This window comes from Dendrobates tinctorius, unplaced genomic scaffold, assembly GCF_039654945.1.
Source record: "Dendrobates tinctorius isolate UK_male_01 unplaced genomic scaffold, ASM3965494v1 ptg000070l, whole genome shotgun sequence".
Classification (NCBI taxonomy): Eukaryota; Metazoa; Chordata; class Amphibia; order Anura; family Dendrobatidae; genus Dendrobates; species Dendrobates tinctorius.
The window spans coordinates 46,191,020-46,216,950 of NW_027361738.1; the positions used below are offsets into that span (position 1 = coordinate 46,191,020).

The 25,931-nt window shown below is 39.2% G+C and overlaps 1 protein-coding gene across 8 annotated transcripts in view; it reads right to left on the bottom strand.

Annotated features, from left to right (window-relative positions):
• DIP2C (disco interacting protein 2 homolog C) overlaps positions 1-25,931 on the bottom strand; it is a 535,770-nt gene that overhangs the window by 54,382 nt on the left and 455,457 nt on the right. For all 8 annotated transcript variants that reach the window (XM_073581626.1, XM_073581624.1, XM_073581625.1 and 5 more), the window contains one exon: positions 25,695-25,863. In XM_073581626.1, the coding sequence (XP_073437727.1) occupies positions 25,695-25,863 (169 nt within the window). The remainder of the gene's footprint in view (positions 1-25,694; positions 25,864-25,931) is intronic.

The window sequence follows — 25,931 nt, forward strand, 5'->3', positions numbered from 1 at the left end:
GATGTGCACTGTGTGTGATGTTAATAGATGTGCACTGTGTGTGATGGTATTAGATGTGCACTGTGTGTGATGGTATTAGATGTGCACTGTGTGTAATGTTAATAGATGTGCACTATGTGTGATGTTAATAGATGTGCACTGTGTGTGATGTTAATAGATGTGCACTATGTGTGATGTTAATAGATGTGCAGTGTGTGTGATGGTATTAGATGTGCACTATGTGTGATGTTAATAGATGTGCACTATGTGTGATGTTAATAGATGTGCACTGTGTGTGATGGTATTAGATGTGCACTGTGTGTGATGTTAATAGATGTGCACTGTGTGTGATGGTATTAGATGTGCACTGTGTGTGATGTTAATAGATGTGCACTGTGTGTGATGGTATTAGATGTGCACTGTGTGTGATGGTATTAGATGTGCACTGTGTGTAATGTTAATAGATGTGCACTGTGTGTGATGGTATTAGATGTGCACTGTGTGTAATGTTAATAGATGTGCACTGTGTGTGATGGTATTAGATGTGCACTGTGTGTGATGGTATTAGATGTGCACTGTGTGTAATGTTAATAGATGTGCACTGTGTGTAATGTTAATAGATGTGCACTATGTGTGATGGTATTAGATGTGCACTGTGTGTGATGGTATTAGATGTGCACTGTGTGTAATGTTAATAGATGTGCACTATGTGTGATGTTAATAGATGTGCACTGTGTGATGGTATTAGATGTGCCCTGTGTGTGATGTTAATAGATGTGCCCTGTGTGTGATGTAAATAGATGTGCACTGTGTGTGATGTTAATAGATGTGCACTGTGTGTGATGGTATTAGATGTGCACTGTGTGTGATGGTATTAGATGTGCACTGTGTGTGATGTTAATAGATGTGCCCTGTGTGTGATGGTATTAGATGTGCACTGTGTGTGATGGTATTAGATGTGCCCTGTGTGTGATGTTAATAGATGTGCACTATGTGTGATGTTAATAGATGTGCACTATGTGTGATGTTAATAGATGTGCACTGTGTGTGATGTTAATAGATGTGCACTGTGTGTGATGGTATTAGATGTGCCCTGTGTGTGATGGTATTAGATGTGCATTGTGTGTGATGGTATTAGATGTGCACTGTGCGTAATGTTAATAGATGTGCACTATGTGTGATGTTAATAGATGTGCACTATGTGTGATGTTAATAGATGTGCACTGTGTGTGATGTTAATAGATGTGCACTGTGTGTGATGGTATTAGATGTGCACTATGTGTGATGTTAATAGATGTGCACTATGTGTGATGTTAATAGATGTGCATTGTGTGTGATGGTATTAGATATGCACTGTGCGTAATGTTAATAGATGTGCACTATGTGTGATGTTAATAGATGTGCACTATGTGTGATGTTAATAGATGTGCACTGTGTGTGATGGTATTAGATGTGCACTGTGTGTGATGGTATTAGATGTGCACTGTGTGTGATGGTATTAGATGTGCACTGTGTGTGATGGTATTAGATGTGCACTGTGTGTGATGGTATTAGATGTGCACTGTGTGTAATGTTAATAGATGTGCACTGTGTGTGATGGTATTAGATGTGCACTGTGTGTGATGGTATTAGATGTGCACTGTGTGTAATGTTAATAGATGTGCACTGTGTGTGATGGTATTAGATGTGCACTGTGTGTGATGGTATTAGATGTGCACTGTGTGTGATGGTATTAGATGTGCACTATGTGTGATGTTAATAGATGTGCACTATGTGTGATGTTAATAGATGTGCACTGTGTGTGATGGTATTAGATGTGCACTGTGTGTGATGGTATTAGATGTGCACTGTGTGTAATGTTAATAGATGTGCACTATGTGTGATGTTAATAGATGTGCACTATGTGTGATGTTAATAGATGTGCACTGTGTGTGATGGTATTAGATGTGCCCTGTGTGTGATGTTAATAGATGTGCACTGTGTGTGATGTTAATAGATGTGCACTATGTGTGATGTTAATAGATGTGCACTGTGTGTAATGGTATTAGATGTGCCCTGTGTGTGATGTTAATAGATGTGCACTGTGTGTGATGTTAATAGATGTGCACTGTGTGTGATGTTAGTAGATGTGCCCTGTGTGTGATGTTAATAGATGTGCACTGTGTGTGATGGTATTAGATGTGCACTGTGTGTGATGGTATTAGATGTGCACTGTGTGTGATGGTATTAGATGTGCACTATGTGTGATGTTAATAGATGTGCACTATGTGTGATGTTAATAGATGTGCACTGTGTGTGATGTTAATAGATGTGCACTGTGTGTGATGTTAATAGATGTGCACTGTGTGTGATGGTATTAGATGTGCCCTGTGTGTGATGTTAATAGATGTGCACTGTGTGTGATGTTAATAGATGTGCACTGTGTGTGATGGTATTAGATGTGCACTGTGTGTGATGGTATTAGATGTGCACTGTGTGTGATGGTATTAGATGTGCACTATGTGTGATGTTAATAGATGTGCACTATGTGTGATGTTAATAGATGTGCACTGTGTGTGATGTTAATAGATGTGCACTGTGTGTGATGGTATTAGATGTGCACTGTGTGTGATGGTATTAGATGTGCACTGTGTGTGATGGTATTAGATGTGCACTGTGTGTGATGGTATTAGATGTGCACTGTGTGTGATGTTAATAGATGTGCACTATGTGTGATGTTAATAGATGTGCACTGTGTGTGATGGTATTAGATGTGCACTGTGTGTGATGTTAATAGATGTGCACTGTGTGTGATGTTAATAGATGTGCCCTGTGTGTGATGGTATTAGATGTGCACTGTGTGTGATGGTATTAGATGTGCACTGTGTGTGATGTTAATAGATGTGCACTATGTGTGATGTTAATAGATGTGCACTGTGTGTGATGGTATTAGATGTGCACTGTGTGTGATGGTATTAGATGTGCACTGTGTGTAATGTTAATAGATGTGCACTATGTGTGATGTTAATAGATGTGCACTATGTGTGATGTTAATAGATGTGCACTGTGTGTGATGGTATTAGATGTGCCCTGTGTGTGATGTTAATAGATGTGCACTGTGTGTGATGTTAATAGATGTGCACTGTGTGTAATGGTATTAGATGTGCACTGTGTGTGATGTTAATAGATGTGCACTGTGTGTGATGTTAATAGATGTGCACTGTGTGTGATGTTAGTAGATGTGCCCTGTGTGTGATGGTATTAGATGTGCACTGTGTGTGATGGTATTAGATGTGCACTGTGTGTGATGTTAATAGATGTGCACTATGTGTGATGTTAATAGATGTGCACTGTGTGTGATGTTAGTAGATGTGCCCTGTGTGTGATGGTATTAGATGTGCACTGTGTGTGATGGTATTAGATGTGCACTATGTGTGATGTTAATAGATGTGCACTGTGTGTGATGGTATTAGATGTGCCCTGTGTGTGATGTTAATAGATGTGCACTATGTGTGATGGTAATAGATGTGCACTGTGTGTAATGGTATTAGATGTGCACTGTGTGTGATGTTAATAGATGTGCACTGTGTGTGATGTTAATAGATGTGCACTGTGTGTGATGTTAGTAGATGTGCCCTGTGTGTGATGGTATTAGATGTGCACTGTGTGTGATGGTATTAGATGTGCACTGTGTGTGATGTTAATAGATGTGCACTATGTGTGATGTTAATAGATGTGCACTGTGTGTGATGTTAGTAGATGTGCCCTGTGTGTGATGGTATTAGATGTGCACTGTGTGTGATGGTATTAGATGTGCACTATGTGTGATGTTAATAGATGTGCACTATGTGTGATGTTAATAGATGTGCACTGTGTGTGATGTTAATAGATGTGCACTGTGTGTGATGGTATTAGATGTGCACTATGTGTGATGTTAATAGATGTGCACTGTGTGTGATGTTAATAGATGTGCCCTGTGTGTGATGGTATTAGATGTGCACTGTGTGTGAGGTTAATAGATGTGCCCTGTGTGTGATGTTAATAGATGTGCACTATGTGTGATGTTAATAGATGTGCACTGTGTGTGATGGTATTAGATGTGCACTGTGTGTGATGGTATTAGATGTGCACTGTGTGTGAGGTTAATAGATGTGCACTGTGTGTGATGGTATTAGATGTGCACTGTGTGTGATGGTATTAGATGTGCACTGTGTGTGATGGTATTAGATGTGCACTGTGTGTGAGGTTAATAGATGTGCACTGTGTGTGATGGTATTAGATGTGCACTGTGTGTGATGGTATTAGATGTGCACTGTGTGTGATGTTAATAGATGTGCAATGTGTGTGATGTTAATAGATGTGCACTGTGTGTGATGGTATTAGATGTGCACTGTGTGATGTTAATAGATGTGCCCTGTGTGATGGTATTAGATGTGCACTATGTGTGATGTTAATAGATGTGCACTATGTGTGATGTTAATAGATGTGCAATGTGTGTGATGTTAATAGATGTGCACTGTGTGTGATGGTATTAGATGTGCCCTGTGTGTGAGGTTAATAGATGTGCACTGTGTGTGATGGTATTAGATGTGCACTGTGTGTGATGGTATTAGATGTGCACTGTGTGTGATGTTAATAGATGTGCAATGTGTGTGATGTTAATAGATGTGCACTGTGTGTGATGGTATTAGATGTGCACTATGTGTGATGTTAATAGATGTGCACTGTGTGTGATGTTAATAGATGTGCAATGTGTGTGATGTTAATAGATGTGCACTGTGTGTGATGGTATTAGATGTGCACTGTGTGATGTTAATAGATATGCACTGTGTGTGATGGTATTAGATGTGCACTGTGTGTGATGGTATTAGATGTGCACTGTGTGTGATGTTAATAGATGTGCACTGTGTGTGATGTTAACAGATGTGCACTGTGTGTGATGGTATTAGATGTGCACTATGTGTGATGTTAATAGATGTGCACTGTGTGTGATGTTAATAGATGTGCCCTGTGTGTGATGGTATTAGATGTCCACTATGTGTGATGTTAATAGATGTGCACTGTGTGTGATGGTATTAGATGTGCACTGTGTGTGATGGTATTAGATGTGCACTGTGTGTGATGGTATTAGATGTGCACTGTGTGTGAGGTTAATAGATGTGCACTGTGTGTGATGTTAATAGATGTGCACTATGTGTGATGGTATTAGATGTGCACTGTGTGTGATGTTAATAGATGTGCACTGTGTGATGTTAATAGATGTGCACTGTGTGTGATGGTATTAGATGTGCACTGTGTGATGTTAATAGATGTGCACTATGTGTGATGTTAATAGATGTGCCCTGTGTGTGATGGTATTAGATGTGCACTGTGTGTGATGTTAATAGATGTGCACTGTGTGTGATGTTAATAGATGTGCACTGTGTGTGATGGTATTAGATGTGCACTGTGTGATGTTAATAGATGTGCACTATGTGTGATGTTAATAGATGTGCCCTGTGTGTGATGGTATTAGATGTGCACTGTGTGTGATGGTATTAGATGTGCACTGTGTGATGTTAATAGATGTGCACTGTGTGTGATGTTAATAGATGTGCACTGTGTGTGATGTTAATAGATGTGCACTATGTGTGATGTTAATAGATGTGCCCTGTGTGTGATGGTATTAGATGTGCACTATGTGTGATGTTAATAGATGTGCACTGTGTGTGATGTTAATAGATGTGCACTGTGTGTGATGTTAATAGATGTGCACTGTGTGTGATGGTATTAGATGTGCACTGTGTGATGTTAATAGATGTGCACTATGTGTGATGTTAATAGATGTGCCCTGTGTGTGATGGTATTAGATGTGCACTATGTGTGATGTTAATAGAGGTGCACTGTGTGTGATGTTAATAGATGTGCACTGTGTGTGATGTTAATAGATGTGCACTGTGTGTGATGGTATTAGATGTGCACTGTGTGATGTTAATAGATGTGCACTATGTGTGATGTTAATAGATGTGCACTGTGTGTGATGGTATTAGATGTGCACTGTGTGTGATGGTATTAGATGTGCACTGTGTGATGTTAATAGATGTGCACTATGTGTGATGTTAATAGATGTGCACTGTGTGTGATGTTAATAGATGTGCACTGTGTGTGATGTTAATAGATGTGCACTATGTGTGATGGTATTAGATGTGCACTGTGTGATGTTAATAGATGTGCCCTGTGTGTGATGGTATTAGATGTGCACTATGTGTGATGTTAATAGATGTGCACTGTGTGTGATGTTAATAGATGTGCACTGTGTGTGATGTTAATAGATGTGCACTGTGTGTGATGGTATTAGATGTGCACTGTGTGTGATGTTAATAGATGTGCACTATGTGTGATGTTAATAGATGTGCCCTGTGTGTGATGGTATTAGATGTGCACTATGTGTGATGTTAATAGAGGTGCACTGTGTGTGATGGTATTAGATGTGCACTATGTGTGATGTTAATAGATGTGCACTGTGTGTGATGGTATTAGATGTGCACTGTGTGTGATGGTATTAGATGTGCACTGTGTGATGTTAATAGATGTGCACTGTGTGTGATGTTAATAGATGTGCACTATGTGTGATGTTAATAGATGTGCACTGTGTGTGATGTTAATAGATGTGCACTGTGTGTGATGTTAATAGATGTGCACTGTGTGTGATGTTAATAGATGTGCACTGTGTGTGATGGTATTAGATGTGCACTGTGTGATGTTAATAGATGTGCACTGTGTGTGATGTTAATAGATGTGCACTATGTGTGATGTTAATAGATGTGCAGTGTGTGTGATGGTATTAGATGTGCACTATGTGTGATGTTAATAGATGTGCCCTGTGTGTGATGGTATTAGATGTGCACTGTGTGTGATGGTATTAGATGTGCACTGTGTGATGTTAATAGATGTGCACTATGTGTGATGTTAATAGATGTGCACTGTGTGTGATGGTATTAGATGTGCACTGTGTGATGTTAATAGATGTGCACTATGTGTGATGTTAATAGATGTGCACTGTGTGTGATGGTATTAGATGTGCACTGTGTGTAATGTTAATAGATGTGCCCTGTATGTGATGTTAATAGATGTGCACTGTGTGTGATGTTAATAGATGTGCACTGTGTGTGATGGTATTAGATGTGCACTGTGTGTAATGTTAATAGATGTGCACTATGTGTGATGTTAATAGATGTGCACTGTGTGTGATGTTAATAGATGTGCACTGTGTGTGATGTTAATAGATGTGCACTGTGTGTGATGTTAATAGATGTGCAGTGTGTGTGATGGTATTAGATGTGCACTATGTGTGATGTTAATAGATGTGCACTATGTGTGATGTTAATAGATGTGCACTGTGTGTGATGGTATTAGATGTGCACTGTGTGTGATGTTAATAGATGTGCACTGTGTGTGATGGTATTAGATGTGCACTGTGTGTGATGTTAATAGATGTGCACTGTGTGTGATGGTATTAGATGTGCACTGTGTGTGATGGTATTAGATGTGCACTGTGTGTAATGTTAATAGATGTGCACTGTGTGTGATGGTATTAGATGTGCACTGTGTGTAATGTTAATAGATGTGCACTATGTGTGATGTTAATAGATGTGCACTGTGTGTGATGGTATTAGATGTGCACTGTGTGTAATGTTAATAGATGTGCACTGTGTGTGATGGTATTAGATGTGCACTATGTGTGATGTTAATAGATGTGCACTATGTGTGATGTTAATAGATGTGCACTGTGTGTGATGGTATTAGATGTGCACTGTGTGTGATGTTAATAGATGTGCACTGTGTGTGATGGTATTAGATGTGCACTGTGTGTGATGTTAATAGATGTGCACTGTGTGTGATGGTATTAGATGTGCACTGTGTGTGATGGTATTAGATGTGCACTGTGTGTAATGTTAATAGATGTGCACTATGTGTGATGTTAATAGATGTGCACTGTGTGTGATGGTATTAGATGTGCCCTGTGTGTGATGTTAATAGATGTGCCCTGTGTGTGATGTTAATAGATGTGCACTGTGTGTGATGGTATTAGATGTGCACTGTGTGTGATGTTAATAGATGTGCACTGTGTGTGATGGTATTAGATGTGCACTGTGTGTGATGGTATTAGATGTGCACTGTGTGTAATGTTAATAGATGTGCACTGTGTGTGATGGTATTAGATGTGCACTGTGTGTAATGTTAATAGATGTGCACTGTGTGTGATGGTATTAGATGTGCACTGTGTGTAATGTTAATAGATGTGCACTATGTGTAATGTTAATAGATGTGCACTATGTGTGATGGTATTAGATGTGCACTGTGTGTGATGGTATTAGATGTGCACTGTGTGTAATGTTAATAGATGTGCACTGTGTGTGATGTTAATAGATGTGCACTGTGTGTGATGGTATTAGATGTGCACTGTGTGTGATGGTATTAGATGTGCACTGTGTGTGATGTTAATAGATGTGCACTGTGTGTGATGGTATTAGATGTGCACTGTGTGTGATGGTATTAGATGTGCACTATGTGTGATGTTAATAGATGTGCACTATGTGTGATGTTAATAGATGTGCATTGTGTGTGATGGTATTAGATGTGCACTGTGCGTAATGTTAATAGATGTGCACTATGTGTGATGTTAATAGATGTGCACTGCGTGTGATGGTATTAGATGTGCACTGTGTGTGATGGTATTAGATGTGCACTGTGTGTGATGGTATTAGATGTGCACTGTGTGTAATGTTAATAGATGTGCACTATGTGTGATGTTAATAGATGTGCACTATGTGTGATGTTAATAGATGTGCACTGTGTGTAATGGTATTAGATGTGCCCTGTGTGTGATGTTAATAGATGTGCACTGTGTGTGATGTTAATAGATGTGCACTGTGTGTAATGGTATTAGATGTGCCCTGTGTGTGATGTTAATAGATGTGCACTGTGTGTGATGTTAATAGATGTGCACTGTGTGTGATGTTAGTAGATGTGCCCTGTGTGTGATGGTATTAGATGTGCACTGTGTGTAATGTTAATAGATGTGCACTGTGTGTGATGGTATTAGATGTGCACTGTGTGTGATGGTATTAGATGTGCACTGTGTGTAATGTTAATAGATGTGCACTATGTGTAATGTTAATAGATGTGCACTATGTGTGATGGTATTAGATGTGCACTGTGTGTGATGGTATTAGATGTGCACTGTGTGTAATGTTAATAGATGTGCACTGTGTGTGATGTTAATAGATGTGCACTGTGTGTGATGGTATTAGATGTGCACTGTGTGTGATGGTATTAGATGTGCACTGTGTGTGATGTTAATAGATGTGCCCTGTGTGTGATGGTATTAGATGTGCACTATGTGTGATGTTAATAGATGTGCACTATGTGTGATGTTAATAGATGTGCATTGTGTGTGATGGTATTAGATGTGCACTGTGCGTAATGTTAATAGATGTGCACTATGTGTGATGTTAATAGATGTGCACTGTGTGTGATGGTATTAGATGTGCACTGTGTGTGATGGTATTAGATGTGCACTGTGCGTAATGTTAATAGATGTGCACTATGTGTGATGTTAATAGATGTGCACTGTGTGTGATGGTATTAGATGTGCACTGTGTGTGATGGTATTAGATGTGCACTGTGTGTGATGGTATTAGATGTGCACTGTGTGTAATGTTAATAGATGTGCACTATGTGTGATGTTAATAGATGTGCACTATGTGTGATGTTAATAGATGTGCACTGTGTGTAATGGTATTAGATGTGCCCTGTGTGTGATGTTAATAGATGTGCACTGTGTGTGATGTTAATAGATGTGCACTGTGTGTAATGGTATTAGATGTGCCCTGTGTGTGATGTTAATAGATGTGCACTGTGTGTGATGTTAATAGATGTGCACTGTGTGTGATGTTAGTAGATGTGCCCTGTGTGTGATGGTATTAGATGTGCACTGTGTGTGATGGTATTAGATGTGCACTGTGTGTGATGTTAATAGATGTGCACTGTGTGTGATGGTATTAGATGTGCACTGTGTGTGATGGTATTAGATGTGCACTGTGTGTAATGTTAATAGATGTGCACTGTGTGTGATGGTATTAGATGTGCACTGTGTGTAATGTTAATAGATGTGCACTATGTGTGATGTTAATAGATGTGCACTGTGTGTGATGGTATTAGATGTGCACTGTGTGTGATGTTAATAGATGTGCACTATGTGTGATGTTAATAGATGTGCACTGTGTGTGATGGTATTAGATGTGCACTGTGTGTGATGTTAATAGATGTGCACTGTGTGTGATGGTATTAGATGTGCACTGTGTGTGATGTTAATAGATGTGCACTGTGTGTGATGGTATTAGATGTGCACTGTGTGTAATGTTAATAGATGTGCACTATGTGTGATGTTAATAGATGTGCACTGTGTGTGATGGTATTAGATGTGCACTATGTGTGATGTTAATAGATGTGCACTATGTGTGATGTTAATAGATGTGCACTGTGTGTGATGGTATTAGATGTGCACTGTGTGTGATGTTAATAGATGTGCACTGTGTGTGATGGTATTAGATGTGCACTATGTGTGATGTTAATAGATGTGCACTATGTGTGATGTTAATAGATGTGCCCTGTGTGTGATGGTATTAGATGTGCACTGTGTGTGATGTTAATAGATGTGCACTGTGTGTGATGGTATTAGATGTGCACTGTGTGTGATGTTAATAGATGTGCACTGTGTGTGATGGTATTAGATGTGCACTGTGTGTGATGGTATTAGATGTGCACTGTGTGTAATGTTAATAGATGTGCACTATGTGTGATGTTAATAGATGTGCACTGTGTGTGATGGTATTAGATGTGCCCTGTGTGTGATGTTAATAGATGTGCCCTGTGTGTGATGTTAATAGATGTGCACTGTGTGTGATGGTATTAGATGTGCACTGTGTGTGATGTTAATAGATGTGCACTGTGTGTGATGGTATTAGATGTGCACTGTGTGTGATGGTATTAGATGTGCACTGTGTGTAATGTTAATAGATGTGCACTGTGTGTGATGGTATTAGATGTGCACTGTGTGATGTTAATAGATGTGCACTATGTGTGATGTTAATACATGTGCACTGTGTGTGATGGTATTAGATGTGCACTGTGTGTAATGTTAATAGATGTGCCCTGTGTGTGATGTTAATAGATGTGCACTGTGTGTGATGTTAATAGATGTGCACTGTGTGTGATGGTATTAGATGTGCACTGTGTGTAATGTTAATAGATGTGCACTATGTGTGATGTTAATAGATGTGCACTGTGTGTGATGTTAATAGATGTGCACTGTGTGTGATGTTAATAGATGTGCACTGTGTGTGATGTTAATAGATGTGCAGTGTGTGTGATGGTATTAGATGTGCACTATGTGTGATGTTAATAGATGTGCACTATGTGTGATGTTAATAGATGTGCACTGTGTGTGATGGTATTAGATGTGCACTGTGTGTGATGTTAATAGATGTGCACTGTGTGTGATGGTATTAGATGTGCACTGTGTGTGATGTTAATAGATGTGCACTGTGTGTGATGGTATTAGATGTGCACTGTGTGTGATGGTATTAGATGTGCACTGTGTGTAATGTTAATAGATGTGCACTGTGTGTGATGGTATTAGATGTGCACTGTGTGTAATGTTAATAGATGTGCACTATGTGTGATGTTAATAGATGTGCACTGTGTGTGATGGTATTAGATGTGCACTGTGTGTAATGTTAATAGATGTGCACTGTGTGTGATGGTATTAGATGTGCACTATGTGTGATGTTAATAGATGTGCACTATGTGTGATGTTAATAGATGTGCACTGTGTGTGATGGTATTAGATGTGCACTGTGTGTGATGGTATTAGATGTGCACTGTGTGTGATGTTAATAGATGTGCACTATGTGTGATGTTAATAGATGTGCAGTGTGTGTGATGTTAATAGATGTGCACTGTGTGTGATGTTAATAGATGTGCACTGTGTGTGATGGTATTAGATGTGCACTGTGTGTGATGTTAATAGATGTGCACTGTGTGTGATAGTATTAGATGTGCACTGTGTGTGATGGTATTAGATGTGCACTGTGTGTAATGTTAATAGATGTGCACTATGTGTGATGTTAATAGATGTGCACTGTGTGTGATGGTATTAGATGTGCCCTGTGTGTGATGTTAATAGATGTGCCCTGTGTGTGATGTTAATAGATGTGCACTGTGTGTGATGGTATTAGATGTGCACTGTGTGTGATGTTAATAGATGTGCACTGTGTGTGATGGTATTAGATGTGCACTGTGTGTGATGGTATTAGATGTGCACTGTGTGTAATGTTAATAGATGTGCACTGTGTGTGATGGTATTAGATGTGCACTGTGTGATGTTAATAGATGTGCACTATGTGTGATGTTAATACATGTGCACTGTGTGTGATGGTATTAGATGTGCACTGTGTGTAATGTTAATAGATGTGCCCTGTGTGTGATGTTAATAGATGTGCACTGTGTGTGATGTTAATAGATGTGCACTGTGTGTGATGGTATTAGATGTGCACTGTGTGTAATGTTAATAGATGTGCACTATGTGTGATGTTAATAGATGTGCACTGTGTGTGATGTTAATAGATGTGCACTGTGTGTGATGTTAATAGATGTGCACTGTGTGTGATGTTAATAGATGTGCAGTGTGTGTGATGGTATTAGATGTGCACTATGTGTGATGTTAATAGATGTGCACTATGTGTGATGTTAATAGATGTGCACTGTGTGTGATGGTATTAGATGTGCACTGTGTGTGATGTTAATAGATGTGCACTGTGTGTGATGGTATTAGATGTGCACTGTGTGTGATGTTAATAGATGTGCACTGTGTGTGATGGTATTAGATGTGCACTGTGTGTGATGGTATTAGATGTGCACTGTGTGTAATGTTAATAGATGTGCACTGTGTGTGATGGTATTAGATGTGCACTGTGTGTAATGTTAATAGATGTGCACTATGTGTGATGTTAATAGATGTGCACTGTGTGTGATGGTATTAGATGTGCACTGTGTGTAATGTTAATAGATGTGCACTGTGTGTGATGGTATTAGATGTGCACTATGTGTGATGTTAATAGATGTGCACTATGTGTGATGTTAATAGATGTGCACTGTGTGTGATGGTATTAGATGTGCACTGTGTGTGATGGTATTAGATGTGCACTGTGTGTGATGTTAATAGATGTGCACTATGTGTGATGTTAATAGATGTGCAGTGTGTGTGATGTTAATAGATGTGCACTGTGTGTGATGTTAATAGATGTGCACTGTGTGTGATGGTATTAGATGTGCACTGTGTGTGATGTTAATAGATGTGCACTGTGTGTGATGGTATTAGATGTGCACTGTGTGTGATGGTATTAGATGTGCACTGTGTGTAATGTTAATAGATGTGCACTATGTGTGATGTTAATAGATGTGCACTGTGTGTGATGGTATTAGATGTGCCCTGTGTGTGATGTTAATAGATGTGCCCTGTGTGTGATGTTAATAGATGTGCACTGTGTGTGATGGTATTAGATGTGCACTGTGTGTGATGTTAATAGATGTGCACTGTGTGTGATGGTATTAGATGTGCACTGTGTGTGATGGTATTAGATGTGCACTGTGTGTAATGTTAATAGATGTGCACTGTGTGTGATGGTATTAGATGTGCACTGTGTGTAATGTTAATAGATGTGCACTGTGTGTGATGGTATTAGATGTGCACTGTGTGTGATGGTATTAGATGTGCACTGTGTGTAATGTTAATAGATGTGCACTATGTGTAATGTTAATAGATGTGCACTGTGTGTGATGGTATTAGATGTGCACTGTGTGTGATGGTATTAGATGTGCACTGTGTGTGATGTTAATAGATGTGCCCTGTGTGTGATGGTATTAGATGTGCACTGTGTGTGATGGTATTAGATGTGCACTGTGTGTGATGTTAATAGATGTGCCCTGTGTGTGATGGTATTAGATGTGCACTATGTGTGATGTTAATAGATGTGCACTATGTGTGATGTTAATAGATGTGCATTGTGTGTGATGGTATTAGATGTGCACTGTGCGTAATGTTAATAGATGTGCACTATGTGTGATGTTAATAGATGTGCACTGTGTGTGATGGTATTAGATGTGCACTGTGTGTAATGTTAATAGATGTGCACTATGTGTGATGTTAATAGATGTGCACTATGTGTGATGTTAATAGATGTGCACTGTGTGTAATGGTATTAGATGTGCCCTGTGTGTGATGTTAATAGATGTGCACTGTGTGTGATGTTAATAGATGTGCACTGTGTGTAATGGTATTAGATGTGCCCTGTGTGTGATGTTAATAGATGTGCACTGTGTGTGATGTTAATAGATGTGCACTGTGTGTGATGTTAGTAGATGTGCCCTGTGTGTGATGGTATTAGATGTGCACTGTGTGTGATGGTATTAGATGTGCACTGTGTGTGATGTTAATAGATGTGCACTGTGTGTGATGGTATTAGATGTGCACTGTGTGTGATGTTAATAGATGTGCACTGTGTGTGATGGTATTAGATGTGCACTGTGTGTAATGTTAATAGATGTGCACTATGTGTGATGTTAATAGATGTGCACTGTGTGTGATGGTATTAGATGTGCACTGTGTGTAATGTTAATAGATGTGCACTGTGTGTGATGGTATTAGATGTGCACTATGTGTGATGTTAATAGATGTGCACTGTGTGTGATGGTATTAGATGTGCACTGTGTGTGATGTTAATAGATGTGCACTGTGTGTGATGGTATTAGATGTGCACTGTGTGTGATGTTAATAGATGTGCACTGTGTGTGATGGTATTAGATGTGCACTGTGTGTGATGGTATTAGATGTGCACTGTGTGTGATGGTATTAGATGTGCACTGTGTGTAATGTTAATAGATGTGCACTATGTGTGATGTTAATAGATGTGCACTATGTGTGATGTTAATAGATGTGCACTGTGTGTAATGGTATTAGATGTGCCCTGTGTGTGATGTTAATAGATGTGCACTGTGTGTGATGTTAATAGATGTGCACTGTGTGTAATGGTATTAGATGTGCCCTGTGTGTGATGTTAATAGATGTGCACTGTGTGTGATGTTAATAGATGTGCACTGTGTGTGATGTTAGTAGATGTGCCCTGTGTGTGATGGTATTAGATGTGCACTGTGTGTGATGGTATTAGATGTGCACTGTGTGTGATGTTAATAGATGTGCACTGTGTGTGATGGTATTAGATGTGCACTGTGTGTGATGTTAATAGATGTGCACTGTGTGTGATGGTATTAGATGTGCACTGTGTGTAATGTTAATAGATGTGCACTATGTGTGATGTTAATAGATGTGCACTGTGTGTGATGGTATTAGATGTGCACTGTGTGTAATGTTAATAGATGTGCACTGTGTGTGATGGTATTAGATGTGCACTATGTGTGATGTTAATAGATGTGCACTGTGTGTGATGGTATTAGATGTGCACTGTGTGTGATGTTAATAGATGTGCACTGTGTGTGATGGTATTAGATGTGCACTGTGTGTGATGTTAATAGATGTGCACTGTGTGTGATGGTATTAGATGTGCACTGTGTGTGATGGTATTAGATGTGCACTGTGTGTAATGTTAATAGATGTGCACTATGTGTGATGTTAATAGATGTGCACTGTGTGTGATGGTATTAGATGTGCCCTGTGTGTGATGTTAATAGATGTGCCCTGTGTGTGATGTTAATAGATGTGCACTGTGTGTGATGTTATTAGATGTGCACTGTGTGTGATGTTAATAGATGTGCACTGTGTGTGATGGTATTAGATGTGCACTGTGTGTGATGGTATTAGATGTGCACTGTGTGTAATGTTAATAGATGTGCACTGTGTGTGATGGTATTAGATGTGCACTGTGTGTGATGGTATTAGATGTGCACTGTGTGTGATGTTAGTAGATGTGCCCTGTGTGTGATGGTATTAGATGTGCACTGTGTGTAATGTTAATAGATGTGCACTATGTGTGATGGTATTAGATGTGCACTGTGTGTAATGTTAATAGATGTGCACTATGTGTGATGGTATTAGATGTGCACTGTGTGTAATGTTAATAGATGTGCACTATGTGTAATGTTAATAGATGTGCACTATGTGTGATGGTATTAGATGTGCCCTGTGTGTGATGTTAATAGATGTGCACTGTGTGTGATGTTAGTAGATGTGCCCTGTGTGTGATGGTATTAGATGTGCACTGTGTGTGATGGTATTAGATGTGCACTGTGTGTGATGGTATTAGATGTGCCCTGTGTGTGATGTTAATAGATGTGCACTGTGTGTGATGGTATTAGATGTGCACTGTGTGTGATGGTATTAGATGTGCACTATGTGTGATGTTAATAGATGTGCACTATGTGTGATGTTAATAGATGTGCACTGTGTGAGATGGTATTAGATGTGCACTGTGTGTGATGGTATTAGATGTGCACTGTGTGTGATGGTATTAGATGTGCACTGTGTGTGATGTTAATAGATGTGCACTATGTGTGATGTTAATAGATGTGCACTGTGTGTGATGGTATTAGATGTGCACTGTGTGTGATGTTAATAGATGTGCACTGTGTGTGATGTTAATAGATGTGCACTATGTGTAATGTTAATAGATGTGCACTGTGTGTGATGTTAATAGATGTGCACTGTGTGTGATGGTATTAGATGTGCACTGTGTGTGATGGTATTAGATGTGCACTGTGTGTAATGTTAATATATGTGCACTGTGTGTGATGTTAATAGATGTGCACTATGTGTAATGTTAATAGATGTGCACTATGTGTGATGTTAATAGATGTGCACTGTGTGTGATGGTATTAGATGTGCACTGTGTGTGATGTTAATAGATGTGCACTGTGTGTGATGTTAATAGATGTGCACTATGTGTAATGTTAATAGATGTGCACTGTGTGTGATGTTAATAGATGTGCACTGTGTGTGATGGTATTAGATGTGCACTGTGTGTGATGGTATTAGATGTGCACTGTGTGTGATGTTAATAGATGTGCACTATGTGTGATGTTAATAGATGTGCACTATGTGTGATGTTAATAGATGTGCACTGTGTGTGATGTTAATAGATGTGCACTGTGTGTGATGGTATTAGATGTGCACTGTGTGTGATGGTATTAGATGTGCACTGTGTGTAATGTTAATATATGTGCACTATGTGTGATGTTAATAGATGTGCACTGTGTGTGATGGTATTAGATGTGCCCTGTGTGTGATGTTAATAGATGTGCACTGTGTGTGATGTTAATAGATGTGCACTATGTGTGATGTTAATAGATGTGCACTGTGTGTGATGTTAATAGATGTGCACTGTGTGTGATGTTAATAGATGTGCACTGTGTGTGATGTTAATAGATGTGCACTATGTGTGATGTTAATAGATGTGCACTGTGTGTGATGTTAATAGATGTGCCCTGTGTGTGATGGTATTAGATGTGCACTATGTGTGATGTTAATAGATGTGCACTGTGTGTGATGTTAATAGATGTGCAATGTGTGTGATGTTAATAGATGTGCACTGTGTGTGATGGTATTAGATGTGCACTGTGTGATGTTAATAGATGTGCACTATGTGTGATGTTAATAGATGTGCCCTGTGTGTGATGGTATTAGATGTGCACTATGTGTGATGTTAATAGATGTGCACTATGTGTGATGTTAATAGATGTGCACTGTGTGTGATGGTATTAGATGTGCACTGTGTGTGATGGTATTAGATGTGCACTGTGTGTGATGTTAATAGATGTGCACTATGTGTGATATTAATAGATGTGCACTGTGTGTGATGGTATTAGATGTGCACTATGTGTGATGTTAATAGATGTGCACTATGTGTGATGTTAATAGATGTGCACTGTGTGTGATGTTAATAGATGTGCACTGTGTGTGATGGTATTAGATGTGCACTATGTGTGATGTTAATAGATGTGCACTGTGTGTGATGTTAATAGATGTGCCCTGTGTGTGATGGTATTAGATGTCCACTATGTGTGATGTTAATAGATGTGCACTATGTGTGATGTTAATAGATGTGCACTGTGTGTGATGTTAATAGATGTGCACTGTGTGTGATGGTATTAGATGTGCACTATGTGTGATGTTAATAGATGTGCACTGTGTGTGATGTTAATAGATGTGCACTGTGTGTGATGTTAATAGATGTGCACTATGTGTGATGTTAATAGATGTGCACTGTGTGTGATGGTATTAGATGTGCACTGTGTGTGATGGTATTAGATGTGCACTGTGTGTGATGGTATTAGATGTGCACTGTGTGTGATGTTAATAGATGTGCACTGTGTGTGATGTTAATAGATGTGCACTGTGTGTGATGGTATTAGATGTGCACTGTGTGTGATGGTATTAGATGTGCACTGTGTGTGATGTTAATAGATGTGCACTGTGTGTGATGTTAATAGATGTGCACTATGTGTGATGTTAATAGATGTGCACTGTGTGTGATGTTAATAGATGTGCACTGTGTGTGATGGTATTAGATGTGCACTATGTGTGATGTTAATAGATGTGCACTGTGTGTGATGTTAATAGATGTGCACTGTGTGTGATGGTATTAGATGTGCACTGTGTGTGATGGTATTAGATGTGCACTGTGTGTGATGTTAATAGATGTGCACTGTGTGTGATGTTAATAGATGTGCACTATGTGTGATGTTAATAGATGTGCACTGTGTGTGATGTTAATAGATGTGCACTGTGTGTGATGGTATTAGATGTGCACTATGTGTGATGTTAATAGATGTGCACTATGTGTGATGTTAATAGATGTGCACTGTGTGTGATGTTAATAGATGTGCACTGTGTGTGATGGTATTAGATGTGCACTGTGTGTGATGGTATTAGATGTGCACTGTGTGTGATGTTAATAGATGTGCACTGTGTGTGAGGTTAATAGATGTGCACTGTGTGTGATGTTAATAGATGTGCACTGTGTGTGATGTTAATAGATGTGCACTGTGTGTGATGGTATTAGATGTGCACTGTGTGATGTTAATAGATGTGCACTATGTGTGATTTTAATAGATGTGCCCTGTGTGTGATGGTATTAGATGTGCACTATGTGTGATGTTAATAGATGTGCACTGTGTGTGATGGTATTAGATGTGCACTGTGTGTGATGGTATTAGATGTGCACTGTGTGTGATGGTATTAGATGTGCACTGTGTGTGATGGTATTAGATGTGCACTGTGTGTGATGTTAATAGATGTGCACTATGTGTGATATTAATAGATGTGCACTGTGTGTGATGGTATTAGATGTGCACTATGTGTGATGTTAATAGATGTGCACTATGTGTGATGTTAATAGATGTGCACTGTGTGTGATGTTAATAGATGTGCACTGTGTGTGATGGTATTAGATGTGCACTATGTGTGATGTTAATAGATGTGCACTGTGTGTGATATTAATAGATGTGCCCTGTGTGTGATGGTATTAGATGTGCACTATGTGTGATGTTAATAGATGTGCACTGTGTGTGATGTTAATAGATGTGCACTGTGTGTGATGTTAATAGATGTGCCCTGTGTGTGATGGTATTAGATGTGCACTATGTGTGATGTTAATAGATGTGCAGTGTGTGTGATTGTATTAGATGTGCACTATGTGTGATGTTAATAGATGTGCACTATGTGTGATGTTAATAGATGTGCACTGTGTGTGATGGTATTAGATGTCCACTGTGTGTGATGGTATTAGATGTGCACGGTGTGTGATGTTAATAGATGTGCACTGTGTGTGATGTTAATAGATGTGCACTGTGTGTGATGTTAATAGATATGCACTGTGTGTGATGGTATTAGATGTGCACTGTGTGTGATGTTAATAGATGTGCACTGTGTGTGATGTTAATAGATGTGCACTATGTGTGATGTTAATAGATGTGCACTATGTGTGATGTTAATAGATGTGCCCTGTGTGTGATGGTATTAGATGGGCCCTGTGTGTGATGTTAATAGATGTGCACTATGTGTGATGTTAATAGATGTGCACTATGTGTGATGTTAATAGATGTGCCCTGTGTGTGATGGTATTAGATGGGCCCTGTGTGTGATGTTAATAGATGTGCACTGTGTGTGATGGTAATAGATGTGCACTATGTGTGATGTTAATAGATGTGCACTATGTGTGATGGTATTAGTTGTGCACTATGTGTGATGTTAATAGATGTGCACTGTGTGTGATGGTATTAGATGTGCACTGTGTGTGATGGTATTAGATGTGCACTGTGTGTGATGTTAATAGATGTGCACTGTGTGTGATGGTATTAGATGTGCACTATGTGTGATGTTAATAGATGTGCACTATGTGTGATGTTAATAGATGTGCACTGTGTGTGATGTTAATAGATGTGCACTGTGTGTGATGGTATTAGATGTGCACTATGTGTGATGTTAATAGATGTGCACTGTGTGTGATGTTAATAGATGTGCCCTGTGTGTGATGGTATTAGATGTTCACTATGTGTGATGTTAATAGATGTGCACTGTGTGTGATGTTAATAGATGTGCACTGTGTGTGATGTTAATAGATGTGCACTGTGTGTGATGGTATTAGATGTGCACTGTGTGTGATGGTATTAGATGTGCACTGTGTGTGAGGTTAATAGATGTGCACTATGTGTGATGTTAATAGATGTGCACTATGTGTGATGTTAATAGATGTGCACTGTGTGTGATGTTAATAGATGTGCACTGTGTGTGATGGTATTAGATGTGCACTATGTGTGATGTTAATAGATGTGCACTGTGTGTGATGTTAATAGATGTGCACTGTGTGTGATGGTATTAGATGTGCACTGTGTGATGTTAATAGATGTGCACTATGTGTGATGTTAATAGATGTGCCCTGTGTGTGATGGTATTAGATGTGCACTATGTGTGATGTTAATAGATGTGCACTATGTGTGATGTTAATAGATGTGCACTGTGTGTGATGGTATTAGATGTGCACTGTGTGTGATGGTATTAGATGTGCACTGTGTGTGATGTTAATAGATGTGCACTGTGTGTGAGGTTAATAGATGTGCACTGTGTGTGATGTTAATAGATGTGCACTGTGTGTGATGTTAATAGATGTGCACTGTGTGTGATGGTATTAGATGTGCACTGTGTGATGTTAATAGATGTGCACTATGTGTGATTTTAATAGATGTGCCCTGTGTGTGATGGTATTAGATGTGCACTATGTGTGATGTTAATAGATGTGCACTGTGTGTGATGGTATTAGATGTGCACTATGTGTGATGTTAATAGATGTGCACTGTGTGTGATGGTATTAGATGTGCACTGTGTGTGATGTTAATAGATGTGCACTATGTGTGATATTAATAGATGTGCACTGTGTGTGATGGTATTAGATGTGCACTATGTGTGATGTTAATAGATGTGCACTATGTGTGATGTTAATAGATGTGCACTGTGTGTGATGTTAATAGATGTGCACTGTGTGTGATGGTATTAGATGTGCACTGTGTGTGATGGTATTAGATGTGCACTGTGTGTGATGTTAATAGATGTGCCCTGTGTGTGATGGTATTAGATGTCCACTATGTGTGATGTTAATAGATGTGCACTGTGTGTGATGGTATTAGATGTGCACTGTGTGTGATGGTATTAGATGTGCACTGTGTGTGATGGTATTAGATGTGCACTGTGTGTGATGTTAATAGATGTGCACTGTGTGTGAGGTTAATAGATGTGCACTGTGTGTGATGTTAATAGATGTGCACTGTGTGTGATGTTAATAGATGTGCACTGTGTGTGATGGTATTAGATGTGCACTGTGTGATGTTAATAGATGTGCCCTGTGTGTGATGGTATTAGATGTGCACTATGTGTGATGTTAATAGATGTGCACTGTGTGTGATGGTATTAGATGTGCACTGTGTGTGATGGTATTAGATGTGCACTGTGTGTGATGTTAATAGATGTGCCCTGTGTGTGATGGTATTAGATGTGCACTATGTGTGATGTTAATAGATGTGCACTGTGTGTGATGGTATTAGATGTGCACTGTGTGTGATGGTATTAGATGTGCACTGTGTGTGATGGTATTAGATGTGCACTGTGTGTGATGTTAATAGATGTGCACTGTGTGTGAGGTTAATAGATGTGCACTGTGTGTGATGTTAATAGATGTGCACTGTGTGTGATGTTAATAGATGTGCACTGTGTGTGATGGTATTAGATGTGCACTGTGTGATGTTAATAGATGTGCCCTGTGTGTGATGGTATTAGATGTGCACTATGTGTGATGTTAATAGATGTGCACTGTGTGTGATGGTATTAGATGTGCACTATGTGTGATGTTAATAGATGTGCACTGTGTGTGATGGTATTAGATGTGCACTGTGTGTGATGGTATTAGATGTGCACTGTGTGTGATGTTAATAGATGTGCACTATGTGTGATATTAATAGATGTGCACTGTGTGTGATGGTATTAGATGTGCACTATGTGTGATGTTAATAGATGTGCACTATGTGTGATGTTAATAGATGTGCACTGTGTGTGATGTTAATAGATGTGCACTGTGTGTGATGGTATTAGATGTGCACTATGTGTGATGTTAATAGATGTGCACTGTGTGTGATGTTAATAGATGTGCCCTGTGTGTGATGGTATTAGATGTGCACTATGTGTGATGTTAATAGATGTGCACTGTGTGTGATGTTAATAGATGTGCACTATGTGTGATGTTAATAGATGTGCCCTGTGTGTGATGGTATTAGATGTGCACTATGTGTGATGTTAATAGATGTGCAGTGTGTGTGATGGTATTAGATGTGCACTATGTGTGATGTTAATAGATGTGCACTATGTGTGATGTTAATAGATGTGCACTGTGTGTGATGGTATTAGATGTCCACTGTGTGTGATGGTATTAGATGTGCACGGTGTGTGATGTTAATAGATGTGCACTGTGTGTGATGTTAATAGATGTGCACTGTGTGTGATGTTAATAGATATGCACTGTGTGTGATGGTATTAGATGTGCACTGTGTGTGATGTTAATAGATGTGCACTGTGTGTGATGTTAATAGATGTGCACTATGTGTGATGTTAATAGATGTGCACTATGTGTGATGTTAATAGATGTGCCCTGTGTGTGATGGTATTAGATGGGACCTGTGTGTGATGTTAATAGATGTGCACTATGTGTGATGTTAATAGATGTGCACTATGTGTGATGTTAATAGATGTGCCCTGTGTGTGATGGTATTAGATGGGCCCTGTGTGTGATGTTAATAGATGTGCACTGTGTGTGATGGTAATAGATGTGCACTGTGTGTGATGGTATTAGTTGTGCACTATGTGTGATGTTAATAGATGTGCACTGTGTGTGATGGTATTAGATGTGCACTGTGTGTGATGGTATTAGATGTGCACTGTGTGTGATGTTAATAGATGTGCACTGTGTGTGATGGTATTAGATGTGCACTATGTGTGATGTTAATAGATGTGCACTATGTGTGATGTTAATAGATGTGCACTGTGTGTGATGTTAATAGATGTGCACTGTGTGTGATGGTATTAGATGTGCACTATGTGTGATGTTAATAGATGTGCACTGTGTGTGATGTTAATAGATGTGCCCTGTGTGTGATGTTAATAGATGTGCACTATGTGTGATGTTAATAGATGTGCCCTGTGTGTGATGGTATTAGATGGGCCCTGTGTGTGATGTTAATAGATGTGCACTATGTGTGATGTTAATAGATGTGCACTATGTGTGATGTTAATAGATGTGCCCTGTGTGTGATGGTATTAGATGGGCCCTGTGTGTGATGTTAATAGATGTGCACTGTGTGTGATGTTAATAGATGTGCACTATGTGTGATGGTATTAGTTGTGCACTATGTGTGATGTTAATAGATGTGCACTGTGTGTGATGGTATTAGATGTGCACTGTGTGTGATGGTATTAGATGTGCACTGTGTGTGATGTTAATAGATGTGCACTGTGTGTGATGGTATTAGATGTGCACTATGTGTGATGTTAATAGATGTGCACTATGTGTGATGTTAATAGATGTGCACTGTGTGTGATGTTAATAGATGTGCACTGTGTGTGATGGTATTAGATGTGCACTATGTGTGATGTTAATAGATGTGCACTGTGTGTGATGTTAATAGATGTGCCCTGTGTGTGATGGTATTAGATGTCCACTATGTGTGATGTTAATAGATGTGCACTATGTGTGATGTTAATAGATGTGCACTGTGTGTGATGTTAATAGATGTGCAATGTGTGTGATGGTATTAGATGTGCACTGTGTGTGATGGTATTAGATGTGCACTGTGTGTGAGGTTAATAGATGTGCACTATGTGTGATGTTAATAGATGTGCACTATGTGTGATGTTAATAGATGTGCACTGTGTGTGATGTTAATAGATGTGCACTGTGTGTGATGGTATTAGATGTGCACTGTGTGTGATGTTAATAGATGTGCACTGTGTGATGTTAATAGATGTGCACTATGTGTGATGTTAATAGATGTGCCCTGTGTGTGATGGTTTTAGATGTGCACTATGTGTGATGTTAATAGATGTGCAGTGTGTGTGATGGTATTAGATGTGAACTATGTGTGATGTTAATAGATGTGCACTATGTGTGATGTTAATAGATGTGCACTGTGTGTGATGGTATTAGATGTGCACGGTGTGTGATGTTAATAGATGTGCACTGTGTGTGATGTTAATAGATGTGCACTGTGTGTGATGGTTTTAGATGTGCACTATGTGTGATGTTAATAGATGTGCAGTGTGTGTGATGGTATTAGATGTGAACTATGTGTGATGTTAATAGATGTGCACTATGTGTGATGTTAATAGATGTGCACTGTGTGTGATGGTATTAGATGTGCACGGTGTGTGATGTTAATAGATGTGCACTGTGTGTGATGTTAATAGATGTGCACTGTGTGTGATGGTATTAGATGTGCACTGTGTGTGATGTTAATAGATGTGCACTGTGTGTGATGTTAATAGATGTGCACTATGTGTGATGTTAATAGATGTGCACTATGTGTGATGTTAATAGATGTGCCCTGTGTGTGATGGTATTAGATGGGCCCTGTGTGTGATGTTAATAGATGTGCACTGTGTGTGATGTTAATAGATGTGCACTGTGTGTGATGGTAATAGATGTGCACTATGTGTGATGTTAATAGATGTGCACTATGTGTGATGGTATTAGTTGTGCACTATGTGTGATGTTAATAGATGTGCACTATGTGTGATGTTAATAGATGTGCCCTGCGTGTGATGTTAATAGATGTGCACTATGTGTGATGTTAATAGATGTGCACTGTGTGTGATGGTATTAGTTGTGCACTATGTGTGATGTTATTATATGTGCACTATGTGTGATGGTATTAGTTGTGCACTTTCACTGACACTATTATTAAACCTGGTCCTTCTATGCTTTTTGATCTGCCCTTGGCATTAACTACATACTTCTATCCAAGGGATGATGAAGAACAGCAGATGTAAAATTAATGCACCATCCATAAAAATAAGACATGTTTTAATGTTTCTTTCTGAAGTCATGAAATAAACAGTATACCTCGGGGCAAAATGCATTCGTTACCTTTAGGGATTCAGTCTGCAAGCCAAGTCCCTTGGTACAAAGTTCCATTACAGAGTAGGAACAAAATGTGTCTCTCACTTTGTACTGACTCACAGCAAGAAGCCACAAGGCAGGATTGATCTCCAGCTCTGAGGGAGGAATCAGAATAGACTGGTGTCCTGAATATACGCTGTAAAGACATGAGACATATTAGCATGCGCTGGGAGTCAGGCTGCAGTATTTTATGACATGAACACT